The sequence below is a fragment of the Microcaecilia unicolor genome, chromosome 5, assembly GCF_901765095.1.
Source record: "Microcaecilia unicolor chromosome 5, aMicUni1.1, whole genome shotgun sequence".
Lineage (NCBI taxonomy): Eukaryota > Metazoa > Chordata > Amphibia > Gymnophiona > Siphonopidae > Microcaecilia > Microcaecilia unicolor.
In genome coordinates, this window is record NC_044035.1 from 89,491,336 (window position 1) to 89,512,257 (window position 20,922).

The window sequence follows — 20,922 nt, forward strand, 5'->3', positions numbered from 1 at the left end:
GCAGTAGTAGTAGTAGTAGTAGTAAATGGTGGTGAAGTCATGAAACAGCCTCCCGGTGGAAGTGTTGGAGAAGAAAACAGCATCTGAATTCAAGACAGTTTGGGACAAGTACATAGGATCTCTAGGGGAGTGACAGGGAGAGTAGATGGCATGGATGGCCAGACTGGATAGGCCATATGGTCTTTATCTGCCTTTATTTTTCTCTGTTTCTATGTTGTATCATTACGTAGTGCTTATGGGCATTTCAATAGAAGCACTGATGGACATTTTAATTGCTGGGTTAATAGAGGAAGGATGAATAATGAAATGACTGGACTGAAGGATTTTCTACTAGCTGTGAATTAGGATGAGGGAAAAAAGAACATCAAGGTAGGTGTGGGTGGATAAAAGAAAGGGCAAGGAAAGGGAAGATGAAGATAATGCACAGAGCTCTGCTGGTTTGTTTGGCCTCCCTAAATGAAAATATTTTGCTGCTGCTGTACTTAGCAAGTTAGATCTCTTTGAAAATTCAGCCCACTTACGGACCCTTTTACAAAGGCACAGAAGGGCTAATGCATGGGTAGTAAGTGCCTAATTGGAACGACCGCAGCAGCGCATGCGCCCGGTGGCAATTCTGTGCTTGGTACATGCTGAATTCCAAGGTAGAAAATCATTTTCTATTTTCTACCGTGGGGGGTGTTCCCAGCTGTAACCAGCAGCACGCCCACATTGGTGGGTGCTACATGGTTATCTCATGGGTAGCATGTGAGCCTTCACCGCTAGGTCAATGGGTGGTGGTAAGGGCTCAGGCCATAAATAGGATGTGCTAGTTTTAATATTAATTCATTCCCATTTCCCGGCCCATTAAAAAACAGCCTTTTTCCCAGCCAGGGTAAAAAATGGGCCAGCACATGCCTAAAAGATGCGCTCACATTACCACAGGCCATTTTTTTACTGCAGTTTTGTAAAAGGACCCCTAAATGACTTCAAGAATTTTACGTTTTTCATAAGTGCCAAAATGTCTCCAACACAGGAGAAACCACTTTGTTTTAAAGCCCTGGAAAACATTTACAAGGTTGAATTTGGGTGTCAGCATTGATAGGTTTTACTCTCACATTGCTGTTTTTAGATACAATAGCGAGACATTGATGGACTCATTTTCAGAGCTGCAAAATTGACATCTGTAAAGGTACAGAGTTAGAATATTTCAGCCAGGCAGCAAAAAAAGCTCATTAGCCTCTAACACCAGGCATAAAGTTTGCATTAAATTGGAACTCATGAATAAGTAAAGTAGAGATGAATTCAATAGTACATGAAAGGAAGAAATTGTTGTGCTAAGGGTCAGATCTATTTAATGTTGTTCTCCAATTTTGTGTCCATGGGGTATAAAAAGCTTAATAAATCAGGAATGCCTTCAAGAAAGTGCTTCTAAAAGAATGAAGTCAAACAACTCATCTCATCTTTAGGGAATCTTTCTTGCTTCAAGATAAATTAAACATCAGCAAAAAATATACCAAAGATGCATGAAACAGATCTAGCAACTAACAATAGACCACTTATCACATGTCTGTATGTGGAAGGAAAAGGTGTTTGAATGTTAATGTCCTGTAACATAAGGATCAAATCAAATGGGAAAGAGATTCTTGTAATTTGTTATAAAAAGGATTGAAGTTTGTAAAGGTTTTTCTGCGCATAAAGGCTATGTACATGCAGAAGATGACTTTTTTTTTTAGAAACACTAAAAGATCAGCACACACATGCCTGAACCTCCATTTCCCCAGTTACAAAGGACTAAAATACAAATTAACATATGCATCCAGCTTTTCCTACATAAGCACGCAGTTATGGAATGCACTACCACTCGCCGTGAAAAAAATGTGTGACCTAACCAACTTTTGTAAATCACTGAAGACCTACCTGTTTAACAATGCATATCGCAACAATACATTCTAATTACCAGACAACAAAACTCAAGCCTGAACTGAATAAAACCTAATTCTCTATACTCGACTACCAAAGCCTACTCTACCACGAATGAACTTTAACGCAATACCACCTTATCTGTTATTCTGAATATGAACTCTTTATACTTGATTGCTTAATCTACTATCCAGCTTATTTTCGAAAGAGAAAGACGCCCATATTTCGACCCAAATCGGGAGATGAGCGTCCGTTTCCCGTGGGCGCCCAAATCGGTATAATCGAAACCCGATTTTTGGCGTCCTCAACTGCAGTCCGTCACGGAGACGAACAAAGATCACGGGGGCGTGGCGAGGCGTGGCGAAGGTGGACTGGGGTGTGGTTATGGGCAGAGGAGAGATGGGCGTCTTCAGCTGATAATCGAAACAAGAAGGGCGTTTTTGACGAGAATTTGGTCCGCTTTATTTGGACCCTTTTTTTTCAGGTCCAAGTCCCAAAAAAGTGCCCCAACTGACCAGATGACCACCGGAGGGAATCGGGGATGACTTCCCCTGACTCCCCCAGTGGTCACTAACCCCCTTCCACTAAAAACAAAACCCACTTTACAAACTTTTTTCCCAGCCTGTATGCCAGCCTCAAATGCCGTACCCACCTCCATCACAGCAGAATGTGTTCTATCTTCTGACAGCCTTTCCCTGGTTCTGATGTGGGTCTCGGGTGAGTGTGACACCTTTTCTGTTAAGGGCACTGCAGAGTCACATCAGCAATGCATTGTGGTGGGTGTAGGGTATTGGGCTCCCTGATTCCACTAGCTTGTGTTAAATGCTCACGATGTTGGTAGTTGGTAGGCTCTACTCCCATGGTGATTTTCCCTCTGCTTACTGGAGCAGAGTGTGCACTGTTTTGTTTCCGGTAGTCCATGAGGTAGTGGCCATTTGTGTAAGACACTTTTAGATCCCTTTCATGTGTTAGCCACGTTACAGCACTTAGTTCTTACCTTGAATGATGCTGAAAGAGGGCATTGTACACCATTCTGCCAGCTCGGACCCACTGCTAATCTCAGTACCAGTGAGACTCGTTGCCAGTGGGGCACAACCTCTGATCTGCAGTTAACTGTGAGTAAAGGTGCTTATTCAAATAAAGGACGTTTTCAGCGAGATTAGTCTTCAAGTGTGAACTGCTGTGCCAAGGTTATACAACAACAACAAGTCCTGTCCCTGGAGCACTTTTAGTGGGTACTGCGGTGCACTTCAGGCAGGCAGACCCAGGCCCATCCCCCCCCACCCATCACTCTTGTGCTGGTAAATGGGAGGCCTCTAAAACCCACTGTACCCACATGTAGTTTCCCCCTTCACTCCTAAGAGCTATGGTAGTGTTGTACATTTGTCCCTCCCACGACCAAATGGCTTGGATTGGGACGTTTCTGAGCTGGGCGTTTTTAGTTTCCATTATCACAACAACAAAAAAAAAAACGCCCATCTCAGAAGGGACCAAATCCATGGCATTTGGTCCGTCCAAACCGTATTTTCGAAACGAAAGATGGACGCCCATCTTTTTCGATAGTACGGTCTGTCCCGCCTCTTCACATACCCGTTTTTGGACATAGACGCCCATGGAGATGGGCGTTCGCGTTTGATTATGCCCCTCCACGTCAATCATGATCTTTGATATAAAACCACTTGTATCTCTCACTTCGGAATGGCAATCACCATGACGGAACAATGTAAGCCACATTGAGCCTGCAAATAAGTGGGAGAATATGGGATACAAATGCAGCAAATAAGTAAATAAATACAACTGTGTAACTGCATATGTATGTAAAAAGTACCGGCATGGAGAGTGTGTGCCTGTGTTTACATAATCTGTGTAGAATCATTCCCAGAGATGTAATTTGACAGAGCAGAGGCTATATTGCAATCTACATATGTAGTTGATCTAAAAAAAAAAACCCCAAACCAAAACACAAGTACATTCAGAGAGAGCAATTTTATAGTCAATAGGTACCTGGAAGGTGCCTGTTAGGAGCTTGTCCTATAAAGAAAAATGGCACCTAGTATCCTTCATTCAGTACTAGCATAACTGGGCATATGTTATTACGCATGAGCATGTATGCCAACTATAGAGTTGGTGAAAATAAGTGTGCCTAGATTAAAGAGATGCAATAGCAGTGTATAAACTATGCACATGTATGCCCTGCCCACACTCTACCCATTGGTAAAGTATGTGCTATTGAAGACATGCTCATACCTACAGAATGTTACTCCAAAATTATTACTATCTCATTTAAATAAAGATACATTGTTGAATCCTTAGGCAGTAATTTTAGCCATTCCAAGCTAGGGTGAAGATGTAATCGTCATTGATCCATGAACTATAAATCCTTATTATGTATATTCAAAGAAGGAAAGAATACTTATCTTTCATTCATTTCTTCATTTTTCAATTTTACTCTCTCTCTCTCTATATATATATATATAAACAAATTCTCAAATCAGGAGAGTCATCAAACCAACATGAATTCACATTTCACCATGCAGCGAGTATGAACCTACATGAAGACAGACCTTAAAACAGCTGACTTCTGTAATACTGACAGTATCTTTTGTGAATGCACTGATCTGCCCATGCCTCTCCCATGGCCATGCCCCCTTTTGGATGCATGTGAGAGGATTTGGACATGGATATTTTTAGAATCGTGTGCAGCCAGATCCTTGCACAAATCCAAATTAGACCTAATTAATGTCAACAATTGATTAGTGCCCACATTTGTGCACAATCCTGAGATCTGCATGCAAATAAATTAATTAACGAGCCATTAGCAATCAATTATTGACGTTAATTGGCACTAATTTGAATCTATAAATATCTGCGCCCAAATTCTCCTTATAGAATTACCTTTTTAGAGTACCTATATACATCTACTCCAGATTCAAAGCAGGTGTAAATTTGTGCATGGCTCTTTGTGCTCTATTGAAGCTAGATCTGTGAGTCCATTTTAAAAAGTCTATGTTCTTTCTATGAAGTACTCTTCTTTAAAAGCCACCAAACAAGAAAGATGTGGGGACTAATAATCAATGCATACAATCACGTCCCAAACATCAATATAGATAGCAGGATTTTATAGGTATTTATCTAATATCTGGGGATCATCAGATCTAACTGCCTCTCACAACCATATGAACAATCTTCTTTTGTATGCAGGAGCATATGCAGGATGTAATGAGAGCCTCTTCCTTGATAAAGCTTTATGCGAAACTTGGCCATGTCGGCGGGGGTTCCCTGTTGTCTTTAAGCTGCTGCCTTTTAAAGATAAGTTGGTGCTAAGAAGCACTATATTTAAGTACTTTTGCGATATTGCACAGATTTGGAATATAAAAGATGTAAAAACAAATAAAAAAAGAAGAAGATAAGAATATAGATGAAGGAAGGGGACTCTATGAGGATTTGCACCACACGATTTTGCTTATAGCGATAGAACAAGATTGTTCATATGGTTGTGAGAGGCAGTTAGATCTGATGATCCCCAGATATTAGATAAATACCTATAAAATCCTGCTATCTATATTGATGTTTGGGATGTAATTTTATGCACTTTCTATGAAGTAGGCATCTTCTTGAATTTCTCAAACAGGCATCCTGTTCTAAAACCAGGCCCTTAAGCGTATAAAATGATTTAATGCACACTAAAGCTAAATGACATAAAACAAAAAGAAAGTTAACAAACTATTTTTAAAAAAGGGAACAAATGCAAGAAATGTTTTGTATCTGCTCTCTATCTTACTTTTATCGTGTTGCTTTTTTGACCTATTGAATAAATGCTTTGTGATATAACCCTATAGCATATTATTTGAAACTGTCATTTTTCAGATAGCATAACATTGGCACTTGCATCCTCCCTTTCAGACTTCCATACACTAACATTTCTAATTAAAACACACCACAAGTAACTTTACTTTAACAATTTGGCAAGACAATGGCGGCAGCTTTATTATCAAATTTTAAATCATGTACATTAGAGATGCACAAAAGCAGTCCCTACCTTTACCGTGGTAATTTTAACGGGAGGTCTGGAGCTGTCAGTTCTTCATTATCACAAGTAGAAGAAGGAGAGAAACAAGGCAGGGAAGATGGAGCACAAAAAAAAAAGTACACCGGCTTACACGTAGCTTCTTTGTGTGTATGAAAGACATATATAAAAGCCGCGCCATGATTCTTTTTTCAAATGACATTTTACTGTCAAGAAATGGGGGAGGGGAGCAGTAAATGTAAAGCATAAACCAAGAATGCAAGGAAGACAAGTCAAACAGCCTCTGCTTGGAAACAGCATCCCCCATTCCAGAAGCACAACAGAGAGGGGCTAAACCAATTGGACAGTGTCAGCCTGAGATGTCCCGCCCACTCACTACTGGAGGGGGACACCAGGAAGTTTGGATCCAATCAGCTCACTGCTCTAGAGTGATGTCATCAGGGAAGCCCTGCAGGGGGGAGGAACTGTGACAGCAGCCAGCCAATGAGAATCCATCTTCAGGGAGATGGGCGTTCCCAGATGTCAGCCGGCTAATAGGAGGAACAGCTGGGGGTGGAACCAAGCCCTGATGCTGATTTCTCAGAGCTCAGAGCCAGAGCAGTAGAGAGCATATTCTAGTCTTCTCCCAGTTTTTCCTAGCAGCGGGGAGGCAGGGAGACCCAACACAGGTCTGTCCATCCAAAAAAAGCGCTTTTGTACTTGCAAAAAAAAAAAAAAGGACTGTATCTACTGCTTTCATATACGCAATTTGACTGTGTGTATGAGAGCTGTCTGTAGCATGCGCAGAACAGCCACGCATAGCAATTGACTGTTCTGCACATGCTCAGCACACCGACTGGCTTCCCCCATATTGCATGCAAATGAACTGGGTCAGAAAAGCAATGAGCAGCTCATTTGCATGCGATTCTCTTTGTGAATCCCTCTGTGTACCTAAATCGGTAAAGTTTATCGATTTGGAAATGCAGACGAATTCTTAACGGGACCTTTGTGCATCTGGGCCTAAGGGAGATAGTTATTCATCTCACATTTTAGCACAGCTTAATTAACCATGGGAATCATTAACTTGAAATATTTAAATTCCGTAGGTTGGTACTTAATGCGGTAAATAAATAATGCAGCTTGTGATCAACCACACAAGCTGCATTATTTTTCCTTTCCAGAACATCAGGCCCCTAACACATGGCTTGAAGTTCTGGACAGCTTTCTCTCCCTACACTCCTCCCTGGGAACTCCGTTCACTGGGAAAATCTCTCTTATCTGCACCCTTATCCTCCACTGCTAACTCCAGACTCCGTTCCTTTTATCTTGCTGCACCATATGCCTGGAATAGACTTCCTGAGCCGGTACGTCAAGCTCCATCTCTGGCTGTCTTCAAATCTAGGCTAAAAGCCCACCTTTTTGATGCTGCTTTTAACTCCTAATCCTTAATCACTTGTTCAGTACCCATGTTTTATCATTCCCACCTTAGTAATTCCCTTATCCATTATTTGTCCTGTTTGTCTGTCTTAATTAGATTGTAAGCTCTGTCGAGCAGGGACTGTCTCTTCATGTCCAATGTACAGTGCTGCGTACATCTAGTAGCACTATAGAAATGATAAGTAGTAATAGTAGTAGTAGTAGTATATTGGCATGCAGACCTCTACCTCCCAGTCAAGCCTGCCCCCAAACCCCTCTCAATTTAGCATGCATTTTCATTTTTTAAGGAGCACTAATAAACCAAATATGCACTAGCAAATGCACCTTCCTAATTTTGGATAAATAATAGTCAGTGCTTATAAGTAAGGCTAGGAGACTAAAGGCCTGTTTTATGAAGCCACAGTAGCGGTTCCCGTGCAGCAATGCCGATGAAGCCCATTGAAAATGAATGGGCTTTGTCAGTATTACCGCACCAGGGACCACTAGAGTGGTGTAATAAAAAAGGCCCTAAGAAATATAACCCCAGATTCTATGAAGTTGAGCCCCAAAATTTCTGACTAGCATTCAAATTTGGACACATAATTTATAGAATAGTGCTATTTGCACACCTAACTTAATTGTTAAATTAGGCACCAATTGACATTAAATACAACTAAATCCATAAGTGTTAATTCAAGTTTTGTTTTTTTTATAATTATATATTTTTTATTTTACATTTACATATTTAACATAAATGTTTCAGCAATATCTCTACTTAAGATTACAAGAAAAAAATTTAAAATCATTATATTCAGAAAAGAAGTACTTCAGCTTTGTCCACATAATTTGGATCAAAGAACAAGGAAAAAAACATACAAAGTAAAGAAATCATCAATAGAGCAGTGGGCAAATTGACAAACACAGCCGATATACAGCTAATCAATTATTGTGTGCGACCAGGGCATCCCTAGTGCCTTCTTTAGAATTAACAAATTCTATCAGTTTTTTAGGGTCAAAGAAAACATAATTAGTTGAATTCAAAGTCACTAAACACCTGCAAGGAAATTTCAAACCAAAGGAACCAACATTAAGAACTCGGGATTTAATAGCCAGAAATTCAGATCTTCTTTTCTATGTTTCCCTTGCTAAATCTGGGAAAACCTGTATTTTAGACCCTAAAAAAACTGCATTCATATGATGAAAGTACATGCGGAAAATATTATTTCTGTCCTGCTCTAAGGCAAATTTCACTAGAAGGGTTGTCCTTTCCATTATTACTTCCAGAGAACTTTCTAGGAATTCAGTCAGATTTAAATCAGGTTAAGACCTCTCAGACACTGATCTGGAAGTTCCTGTAATATATTGGGCTCTGACAATAGGTGGATAGCCTTCTGAGGGAATTCCCAATATTTCCCCAAAATATTTCTTTAGCATGTCAAGGGCAGGTATGAGAGGAGATTTGGGGAAATTTAAAAATCGTAAATTATTTTTCCTCCCCTGATTTTCCAAGTATTCAAGTTTACACACTTGAAACTCTCTATCCCTGACAACTGAAGCAGCAAAGCTCTGCAGATGAACAACCTTAGCTTTTAGTAAGGTAATTTTATTCCAAATGCTTATCATTTGGCTAGACAGAGTTTGGCACATCTGTTTCAATTCTATAATCTCTCCCCTAAAGGAGTTAGATAGCTGAAGAAGGGGTTGATACCGCGATGGGTCCTCCTCTCACAGATAGAGAAGACTGACTCCTCTTGGGCACTTCTTGACGCTGTAACCCCATCGACACTTAGTTACTTCCTGGTCTTGGGGGACTGTGTCTGGTTGTGGGCTTAGCGAAACACCCTCTAAGCTGTGGTCTGCCTCCAAGGTTGCGGATTCCATCGAGGCGTGTGTCCTCTGTCCCAGTGTATGGACTCCAAAATTCTCCATGGTGGATTGTCTGGTGGTTGGGGCTTCCACCAAGCCCGAGGAGGTAGGTGTCTTGGGTTTCCCCTTCCTTTTCCCCATTTCCAGCACGGGGAAAGTTTCCAAAAACAACTCCACTCACTGGTGTTCAGGAGCTCCACCACACCATGTCTGATCAAATCGCCATCTTGGATCTAATTCAAGTTTATTAGAAGATACACTATCCCACATATCGAGTGAATGTGTAGGCGGCTTACACATAGAGCAAAAACATAGAGATGAGAAACATGGACTACAAAAGGTAGGGAAGGGGGAGAACTACAATAATGATAGAAAAGGTTAGGATAGGTTCTAATTAGGAAACATTTGTAGTTATGTGTGGAACTGCCCTTAGGCACTATTCTATGCACATATATACATACCCCCTAATGCTATAAAAGTTGCTAAGAATTGCAAACACAAATTTGGGTGTGCGCCCAATTTGCGTATACAATTTAATTGAATAACAAGCTACTTAGTGCCAATAACTGCCTTTTTAACAAGCAATTTTTGACACTAATTATATTTAATTGACATTTATGTATGATCTGAAAAATGGGGTGCAAAAATGGGAGGGTCATGGTCATAACAGAGGTGTTCAAATGAACACCCATTGTTACAGAATAATGGGGATACACACGTAAAGTAGGTATGTACATTTGTACCATGCTTGAATTGGTGCATAAGGCCGCACCTAAAGTTAGGTGCAATTCCCAGGTGTAAGAGCTATTTTATAAACCACATCTAACTTTAAGCATGGCTTAAAGAATAACACTTTTTCAGCACCAATTCTTTGGTGCCATATATAGAATTCTAGCCTAGAGCGTCTAAATGCTGTTATCATGCAACTACAAAGGGGGCATGCCCATGGGCAGATTAGGGGCATGTCTTGCAGTTGCATGCATAAGTTACAGAATATTATCACTTACATGTGCAAACTGTCAACTTTAGATGCCAGCATTTGATGTGGCATAAGTGCTTATGCCTAAAGATAGGCACACACATGCCAATTTATGCCCTATTATATAATGGCAACTTCACGTGCAATTGTCTTTACAGAATTGGCAATTAGCGCCCACATTTCTGGCACCTAATTTTTGGTGCCCTTTGTAGACTCTATCCCATAAGTCAACCTTGTGTCTTTGACAAACTTATAAAATCATTTCATACCTTTGAAAATGGTATTTTATCATGGAAACAAAAATTGCACTGGAGATGTAAATTGATTGTTTCGGGATATTGCTTCAGATTATAAGCATTCTGGGACAGGAACAGATTGTACCCACCTGTAATTTATGGTGCTCTACTAATGATAAAAAAAAGCAGTAATAACCATATTGATATAATATTAAATTATTAATAATTTGTATTCATAATTAAGAGTATGGATAATTTATGTTAGAAGTAAATCTTACTTCCTTCCAAACCTTTTGAATGCAAGCTTCTTTATATTCATACACATATTATTTATCTACTATAACTTCTGTTTGTACACTACACTACACAAATTAAAAGACTATAAAATTGATATCATACTACAGAGCTCTACAATCATTCATTTTGCATTTTGTATTCAGGTATGTATCACTTACTTTCACTTGACCCACAAAAGCATTCACTTCTTCCTCTTGGACAGATAGATTTTTAGGCAGATAGGAGTCAAAAACTGGACCATTGTCATTCACATCTGTCACCACCACATTGACTGTAGCAGTTGATGTCTGAAAATAATGCAAAGAAATAAAAAATGCACAATATTTCAACCTGAATGTAATGTTTTTGGAATGTGACCTACTACCTATTGTTTACTATATTTGTTTTCTTGTTTAATTTGCCCAGAAAATTTGCATAAAGACAAATATACTGCACATAGATAAAGCAGTCTTACATGCATTATTTTAATGAAGACAAATTCTTCTGCTGCATTATGTTGTTTTTCACATGAAGAAACTTCAATAATAAGAAAATACGTTGTTAAAGATCTAGGTAGAAGCAAAGGGAAGAAACAATTCAGCACTGCAATATGTGAAAATGTGAAAACAACCACCACTTAATCAAGATCATCCAGGATGAAAGCAGGTAGGAGAGAACTGTCTTTGTTAATGTTCAACACCTTACTTTAGGGGTAGAGTAATGTTATAGGAAGAATTACTCTGCAGGACCACTGATGTTTGTGCTTCCAGAGATAGTTTTTTGTGACTAGATCTCACCAAGACTCACTTCTGAAGATAAAATATATGTTCAAACCTTTTGTCCAGATGTTTTCTTACCTCTAAAGGCCTTTGATTGTGAATTATCATGAATGAAACACTCCTGTCCTTCTGATAGAAGTTTAATGTTAGTGTGGCAAATGAAACTAGCTGGGAATTGAAATCACTTTTGTTCACAGATTGCTGCAAGCTGGGATCTTGTTTTTTTAAGGTTATATCCTGCAGGTTACTTCAGAGGAATGAGACAACACTACTTCAAAGCTATTTTAGTGCCCTATAAAATGTTAATGTGGGTGTTATTAAGAACAGGCTTATGTTACTTAAGTCTAAATCCTTGTGTATTAGCAAAGACCATCAAGCATTATAGCAAGATGAACATGCATTAAAAGGATAAATTAAACATTGTTAAAGCAATAACTGCAGTAACTCACAGCAAAAATGATCCCAATCAATTTTAAAGCCTAAGAAAATTGTTTAAGCATATTTATATTACTTGTTTTCCCTTTACTAAATATGTTTCTCCCATATTTGTTATTTTAAAATTAGTTGAACCATTCCTGTTTTCCTTGTCCTTACATTGCAAATAAAGTGGAAAGGTTCCTACTGCAAACTGTATTATTTTTATGGGATTAATTTATTCTTACTAATGAGCTCATTTTCGAAAGAGAAGGACATCCATCTTTCGACATAAAACGGAAGATGGACGTCCTTCTCCCAGAGACGTCCAAATCGGTATAATCGAAACCCGATTTTGGACATCTCCAGCTGCAGTCCGTCACAAGGACAACCAAAGTTCAAGGGGGTGTGTCAGAGGCGGGACTTGGGCATGCCTGACACTTGGACATCTTTGACCCATAATCAAAAAAGACAAGGACGTCCCTGGATGTTTTCACCCGGACCTGTTTTTTTAATGAATAAGGCACAAAAAGGTGCCTGAAATGATCAGATGACCACTGGAGGGAATCGGGGATGATCTCCCGTTACTCACCCAGTAGTCACTAACCCCCTCTCACCCTCAAAAAATATGTTTATAAATATGTCATACTCAGGACCATGACAGTGCATGAAGGTCCCAGGAGCAGTTTTAATGGGTACTGCAGTGCACTGAAGACAGGTGGACCCAGGCCCATACCCCCCTACCTATTACATTTGTGGAGAAAACATTGAGCCCTCCAAAACCCACCATAAACCCACTGTACCCACATCTAGGTGCCCCCTTCACCCGTAAGGGCTATGGTAGTGGTGTACAGTTGTGGGTAGTGGGTTTGGGGAGCTCAGCACACAAGGTAAGGGAGATATGTTCCTGGGAGCAATTTATGAAGTCCACTGCAGTGCCCCCTAGGGTGCTGGTCGGTGTCCTGGCATGTCAGGGGGAACAGTGCACTACAGATGCTGGCTCCTCCCACGACCAAATGGCTTGCATTAGGACGTTTTTGACATGGACGTCTTTGGTTTCAAAAATCGCAGAAAGTCAGAAACATCAATTTCTAGGGACGTCCAAATCTAGGGACGTCCAAATTTAAGGATTTGGACATCTCTGATGGTATTTTTGAAACAAAAGATCGATGTCTATACATTGTCTATACAACTACATTGTTCCCACCTCCAGTGCACCGTCATATCTGGCACTACAAAAATATATTTATTTTTGGAGCGCCGATGTGTACCTGGTGGTAATCGGGCAGTGCTGCGCATTGTTCAGTTACCACCAGGTTAGTGCAGGAGCCTTTACCACACCTCAGTTGTTGGTGGTAAGGGCTCCCTCTCGAAATGGCCATGCGACAAGTGCTTCACTTGTCACACAGCCATTTCCTCAAAAAAGACCTATCTTTTACCTTCTGTGGTAAAAGTGGGCCTCGGTGTATGTCTAAAACCCGCAACGATGCCAGTGCAGGCCCCCTTTTGCCACAGCTTGGTAAAAGAGGCCCCTAGTTTCCTCAATTTAGTATATTGGTGACTATGGATCCAGGAATTGTTTTCTATACATTCTTTATATTTTTTACATAAAATATATTTTCACCTTATGTGAACCGATAATTAGGAATTATCTTTCCAGTGATTAACTATCAATTTTTGAGCTATTGATATGAGAAAATCAAATAAATATTTATCATCTTCTGAAAGAGTACAAGAAAGAACTATAGATTTCCAAATAACATGTTTTAAAGAAATTGATTCTTTGAAGTTTAAGATGCAAAGAAATTTATCCAAAACATCTGAGCAGAAAAGTTGAAGGTTACTGCAGTCAAATATCACCTGCACAAGAGTGCCAAGTTCCTTGTGACAGGACCAACAAAAGTCAGAGGATGACATGTCACTGTTTTCAGATTTCCTAGGAGTCCATAGTGAGGGATGCTGTAAAAAGTAGAGTGATTGAGTAATTGATGCAGATAGTGAAGCTCTCATGCCTTTAGACCAGAAGATTTACCTTAAGTCCTCTGAGATTGTTGTGCTCTCACTTTTATTGTAGGTCAGGCATTGATATAAGCATTAGCATGTAGTACCTGCCAGAGGTTAATGCAGGACCACTTACTGCCTTCTTTTCAGGAGGCATTAAGTGCTCCAGCATTAACTCTGTATTAACCAGTTAGCATGTGGTAAGTATAACATGCTAGCTGGCTAATGCTTACATTCAAGTTTATTTCATACTTTTTACCCCACTCTGGCATTGTCATCTATGTGGTTTTCATTCTAAAAATAAAAAGAAAGAAAAAGTGCCTACTAAATCATAGTGGGGGGAAAAGGGGGAAGAACTGCATTGTTTTATTGAGAGGAACTTCAAATAAGGGAGCTCTAGTGCCCTGCGGGACTTGCACAAGCTAGCATCTCAAATGTCCATTCTTTGCCCATGCTATGCCCCTATCATGAAATTACTGAAAATTCAGCAATGCATGGTTCAATAAGCAGAAACAGGGAAACTACTACAAAACCCCTTAATGCAGTTGCGCGGTAACCCATTTTTGCATATAACATGTTCAGGGATTAATGCCATTTAGTAAAAGGTCCCCTAAAGTAATGATATGCAAAGCATGTGCTAAAATTTCAGTCTCCAAGAATAACGGTCCCAATGTGCACATGGTTTTAGTTAGGACAATTAGGGTCCCTTTTACTAAGCAACGTAAGGCTCTGCGTGTGCCCAACGTGCACCAAAATGAACTTACCGCTTGACTACCATGTGCCTCTTGCGGTAATTTCATTTTTGGTGCACTTCCAAAAAATATTTTTTATTTTCTGCCACGCGTAGCGGATGTGCGCCAAGTGGCTTGTGTCATGTGTAGGTCATTACTGCGTAGATTCTTTACCATTAGGTCTATGGCTGGTGGTAAGGTCAGACACCCAAAATGGACATGCGGCAATTTTGATTTTGCCACACGTCCATTTTGGGGGAAATTTTTTAAAAAGGCATTTTTGGTACGTGGGCTGAAAAATATTTCAGCGCTTGCCCACAACCCGTGCCTACACTATCACAAGCCACTTTTTACCGTGGCTTAGTAAGAGGACCCCTCAGTCTAACCCTACAGTTTTTAACTTATACAGAATTCTTGTTTCAAAAACTGTCATGGTTAAATACATTAAATGAGTCCTGAATTCTGTACTCTGAAGATTAAAATGTGTGAACTTGAAAAACCCTATTGATCCTATTAGTCTCTGAAACCTCAGAGTTTCAGTTGCTCTCTGTGGACTTTGCTGGCTGCTCAAATTGTACTTCAAAATTAAGTTTTCATGCTTTTCTTGGCACTATATTTTACACATGTCATGTCCTATCTTTGTAAATTAAGACATTGTTGAAACGTGTCTTGATGATTGAAAGTATGCTAACTCCTAAGGAAAAAGAGATGGACAAAAAGGTAGAATATAAAAGAATCCTCTAATTAACTTAAATAACCCAATCAAAACATATACTTGATCTGTGTGTACATAATTAATCACAAGAGCTTCTAAAATCATTCAGACTGGTCTAAAATAAAAATAATTGTGTGCTAATTGGCACTGATTTGGATTTGCGTGCACATCTTGCTATGCACTATTCTATAACAACTGCACCCAAATCCCATCATGCAGAGAGGATCATGGGTGTTCCTAAAATTTGTGCACAGTGTTACAGAATACCGAGGATGTGCACCCAAATTGGGCGCTGGGAATTACACCTGGTTTCAGCAGGTGTATGTCCTGGTGCCCAAATTTAGGTGCCGAAATTGGCACTCAATGCCATTCTATAATGTTTTTTTTCCACTTTGGTTTGATTATATAGTTTATGCCATTTTTATGGCATTTTCTGTTTTGAAAATGGGTGTTCATCTTTGAGTGCCCATTGTAGAATAACATTATGCTGATTTTATTTGCCGCTGATTTGTATGCGTCATTTACCTAATCCAGTCCAATATGACTTTTCTTTTTATATCTGTCCTATCTAAGTCCAAAATTCATAAATGTGATGATCTCTTCAAGCTTTCTTGGAGCTTTGAAGCAATCATACCATTGCTCTTTAGAGCTATTATTGCCACCCTATGCCTGTGATCCTGATCCTTCATTGGAGGTCCAGTATAATCACATTGCTCAATTCTATAGAGTCACCTAAAAACATCAGTTTTCCTACAAGATTATTGCCATGTGCAGAGTATGACTCAAATTAGTAACATGCATTTTATTTTATTTTTGCTAACAGATAGATTTCCTAAAGTGTGATACTGTGTCAGTGTATATTAATGCATATTAATGCATTAGTGTATATTATTATTAAGAAAAAAAAGTCTCATTGCATAAAATGGGACCTGCAGTAAACAATGCACATTAATGTGTTTTAATGATTTCCCTGGGCAACACACCAACTCCACCCTTTCCCTCTCCCTAGGGCCCATATTCTTAGACGGTCGGTAGCCCACCTGTTTGGGGAGGCTAAAGGGGGTGGAGCTTACCTCCATACGCTCCGTGGCAGCGACGTCAATGAAGAAAAAGACTACAGGCTCGCCGCCAGCTTCTCCCTTCTCTCTGCTCTCGCGGAAACAGGAAATGCATCACCGCAGAAGGCGGGACACTGTGTGCAGAGAGAAGGGAGAAGCTGGCGGCGAGCCTGTAGTCTTTTTCTTCATTGACGTCGCTGCCACGGAAATAAAAGATCAAAATGCGCGGGGCGGAAGTCGACGATTGGGCTGGGGAGGCTTAGCCTCCCCAAGCCTCTTATACGGGGCGCCTATGCCCATATTCTAAAAGCTTTGTTGGTCTAGTGACCTCTTCAGGGCAGGAGCATCCCTAGTTGCTCCTGCTCCCACTGGCTGCATTGTCAAAATGGTGACCGTGGCTTCCTACAGCAGCCTCATGAGACTGTCATGGGAGGTTGTAGCTGCCATTTTGGAACTGGAATGGCATGGGCAGTAGCACTCCTGCTCATGACATTCCCAATTTCAAAATGGTGGCTGCAACTTCGTGCAGCAGGCATTTTAGAATGGAGTGCTCCTGTCCATGTCATTCCCAGTTTCAAAATGTTAGTACCATTAACTATGGGCTGATTTCCATAGTTTCCAGAAGATTAAGATTGATTAAGGGCCCTGTTTACTAAACCGTGCTGTAGGCATGCTTGCATTTTTAATGTGCACTAAAACGTAGCACGTGCTAATGCTAGAGACACCCATATGTTACTGTGGGTGTCTCTAGCATTAGAGTGCGCTAAATTTTAGCACACATTATAAATGCTAGTGCACCTTAGTAAACAGGGCCTTAACATAATTCAGTACAATTCCATACTTTTTGTTTAAATGTCTCAGAAGCTTCATCAAAGGAAAGTTGATAGCAGCTTAGAGACTGTAAGTCAATCATATATTTTAGGCGGTCTGTGGTGTCTGGCTGGCAATAGAATCCTTCTGATGCTGATTGGCATTCTTTTTGATGCACCTGATATTAATAGTACACGTCTTTGAAACTTGTTCACACACAGCGAGTATGATCAGTACTGCGGGAGTTTAATACTCTTTCGCTTCATGGTAAATCAGGATTAAGAAACTAGTTAACACAGCTGCAGCTACACTTGAGGCATCAGTTAACCTTTCATTCAAAATGTATTACTTAAAAAAAAAAGCGTAAAGTGTCTCTAAATGGAGTTGTTAGAAGAAGCTGAATTCTAAAATTGCTCTTGTATTTTTAGAGGTCTGTTATTTTAATTGAACCTTTCTACAGAATATCTAAGGATAAAAAGCTTACAATTTTTTTTTTATGTAGACACTTTCCTGAAAATTCTATATAGTGCAACTACAGTTACACTGTAAAATCTAGGCATATTTTGATCTGTGCATGCAACTCAATTGATTAATAAGACAATCAGTGCTGATAATCAGATGTTAACAAGCAATTGTTTCAGGGGCATAGCCAGACAACAGATTTTGGGTGGGCCTAGGAAAGAAGTGGGTGGGCACCAATCGTTCCCCTCCCCCAACCACCGCCCCAAAAATATCTCAACTGGTGGGAAAACACTTCTTTCCACCTTGGCAATCTGCAGCAGGCATACACTAAAAACTAAACATTTGCAGTCTTCAGCTGGCCAAGCTTGGGATCCCACCAGCTACCACTAAACATGTGCTACTGTTGGGTGGGCCTGAGCCCTAAATGGGTGGGCCCCAGCCCACCCAGGCCCACCTGTGGCTACGCCACTAAATTATTGGCACTACTTAGAATTTACATGCATTCTCACTATATTCTTTAAAGTAGTCCATGCAAATTCTACCTCATAGATCTCAAAAGTGGGTGTGGTCATGGGAGGAGCATAGGTGGGCCATGGGCGTTCCTAAAATGTATGCGCAGTGTTATAGAATAACCCATTCTGCACCTAAAGTTAGGCATGCGCATTTACACCAGCTTTTTATTGGTGTAAATGGCTATGCCTAAAGTTTAGTCGTGTGGACGTTGCTACGCGTATTCTATAAACCATGCATAACGAAATGGCAAATGGGCTGTACCAGTGGGAACAGTCATGTCATGGGTATGCATAACAATGCTTGCACCTTATAAAATATTATCAGATGTGTGCACTGCAAGGCACACTTAGGCACACCAGCTCATGCCTGCCATTGATCTGTCACAAGCTGTCATGCCTAAGATTTGGCATGCCCAAATGTCTTGCACTACTATTCTATAATGGGTCAGGTGTGTTAATGCCATTATAAAATTGGTGCTAAGCACACTTCTTTGTCATTTAAGCACCATTTTATAGAATTACCCCATCATCAACAGAAATAATTTAAACAGAACAAAAGAGGATGTTTGTTATTCATATAAATTAATAATATATGTAATAATGAAGAAAGGGACATACTTTTTTTGTACCCTGCACTTTCCCACTCATGGCAGGCTCACTGCTGCTTACATGGGGCAATGGAGGGTTAAGTGACTTGCCCAGAGTCACAAGGAGTTGCCTGTGCCTGAAGTGGGAATCAAACTCAGTTCCTCAGGACCAAAGTCCACCACCCTAACCACTAGGCCACTCTATCTGACAAAGAAAAGTTTGGCACGGATGGAAAATTCACCTACACGTACCTACTTCCTTTTTAGGAAGCGGTAAGCCCACGTTGGGCTTACTGCCACTTTGTAAAAGGGACCCTAGATGATGTTCTTACTTCTTAGTACCCTATAACCTATCTCATCATCCCATGCATTTTATTGTTTTGTAAAATAACTTCAAAATATGCCGTTTAATCTCTCATGTCATCCATCACTGCTCATTGTATTGCTTTAAGGCTCCTTTTACAAAGCCAAGCTACCAATTCTGGTGCAGCAAATGCGACAAAGCCTATAGGAATTTAATTGGCTTCATCACATTTGCTGCGTTGGAATCGCTAGTTCAACTTTGTAAAAGGAGCCCTTAATGTTCACATTTATAGTCTGTTTATGTTTATAACTTTTTAAAAAATCCAATAAACATAACTGAAAAAGATGAGAACACACCCCTAAATGGTGCCATATTAAATCTGGGCTTAGTGCATGGTAAAATCCTGAATTACAATGCATAATGCCCAGATTTTAGTACATTTTAATAGAAAGGGACCATAGTTATATGGCCAAATATCAATAAATAAAAGTTATTTGGTAATTTATTTTAGCATGCAAGTAAAATAAAAAAAGGAGTGCATAACAATACTATGAGGTCCTTTTACAAAGCTACAGTAGGTCTACCGCAGCAATGGCGCATGGCAAATCAGCCCTACTGCCAGGCTACTGCAGGAGCCCAGCAGTTGTTCAAGTGTGTGTGCCGCACCCCATTTCCGGCGTTCTGAAATTATTTTTATTCTTTTTACCGCTAGGCTAGTATGGAAGCCCTTACAGCCTTCCTAAATAGGAGGTGGTAAGGGAACCCTCAGGAAATGGCTGTTTGGCAAGTGCTTAGCTTTCTGCACAGCCATTTCATCATTTTAAAATAAAAATACTCCTTTTACTCGCTGTGGTAAATTGCTAATTTGCACAGTGCTGTATTTTTTTTTTTTTTTTTACATTTCCCCCTTTTTTTTTTACATTTCCCCTTTTCTCCATTTATTGCTCAGTTCTTACCTCTCTGTCAGCACTTTATTTAACTTGACATAGAAAAATCAAGCTTTCCCTCTTACAATTTATATTTCATTGTTAACAATATGCAAGCTTCAAAATGCACATTCTTGGTGAAGATGGGACTGGTACACTGAATATAAACTGATTTTAATAAGGTAACTTTAGCTTGAAAAATTGGGAGTAAAAAAATCTCTTCAGTTTACTAAGCAGAAAAAAAAACTAGACAGGAAATCTTAGATTGAACAAAAATATATGGCTGTCAGTTTGACAAAGCATTTCTTCCATTAACAGTGACTTTAATGGAATACTTTGGTAATCTGGGTTTGCTTCATGAATGGTGCTGACAACAGCAAGTCAATCCAGTGTATCATTTAGAACACTGGATTCACCACTTTGTTGCATAAACAAAGTTTTGGGTGACAGTTGCTGAATCAGATTTTGAAGTTAAAATGATTTTTTCAGAGATATAGATAGATAGATAGATAGATAGATAAATATTTTTTTTGTTTAAAAATGTAACCAACCTAGTACTAGACCAATGCCAAATCATGTCCGGGTATCCACATTATCTGGGTATTTGTGGGCAGCTAGACTTAACCGATTAAACTGGGCAAAGATAAGATTGCTATTTATGTGGTACTATTTGGACAGTTAACTTAGGGGTTCTTACTAAACTGCGGTAAAAATAGGCCTTAGTGTACCCTTACGCAGGTCTCCGCTCATCAAAAATATCCAAAAAATTATTTAGCACAGAGTTAGCCTGCACATGTTCAAAAACTACTGTATGATGCTGTAGTGCATCCCATGGTAGTCCACGTTTTTGCTGCTTTAGGTACACATAAGTGCTTAAGAACTAAATATTGGCACTTAATCAGGTAAGTCCTAACTCTGCCTCAGCTCCACAGAATGGACAGTTCC

General features: G+C 39.8%; 1 protein-coding gene across 1 annotated transcript in view; it reads right to left on the reverse strand.

Moving 5' to 3' along the window:
• Positions 1-20,922, reverse strand: part of PCDH15 (protocadherin related 15) — a 1,022,916-nt gene that overhangs the window by 404,592 nt on the left and 597,402 nt on the right. The window contains 1 exon segment of the mRNA XM_030204966.1: positions 10,858-10,986. Within this exon segment, the coding sequence (XP_030060826.1) occupies positions 10,858-10,986 (129 nt within the window).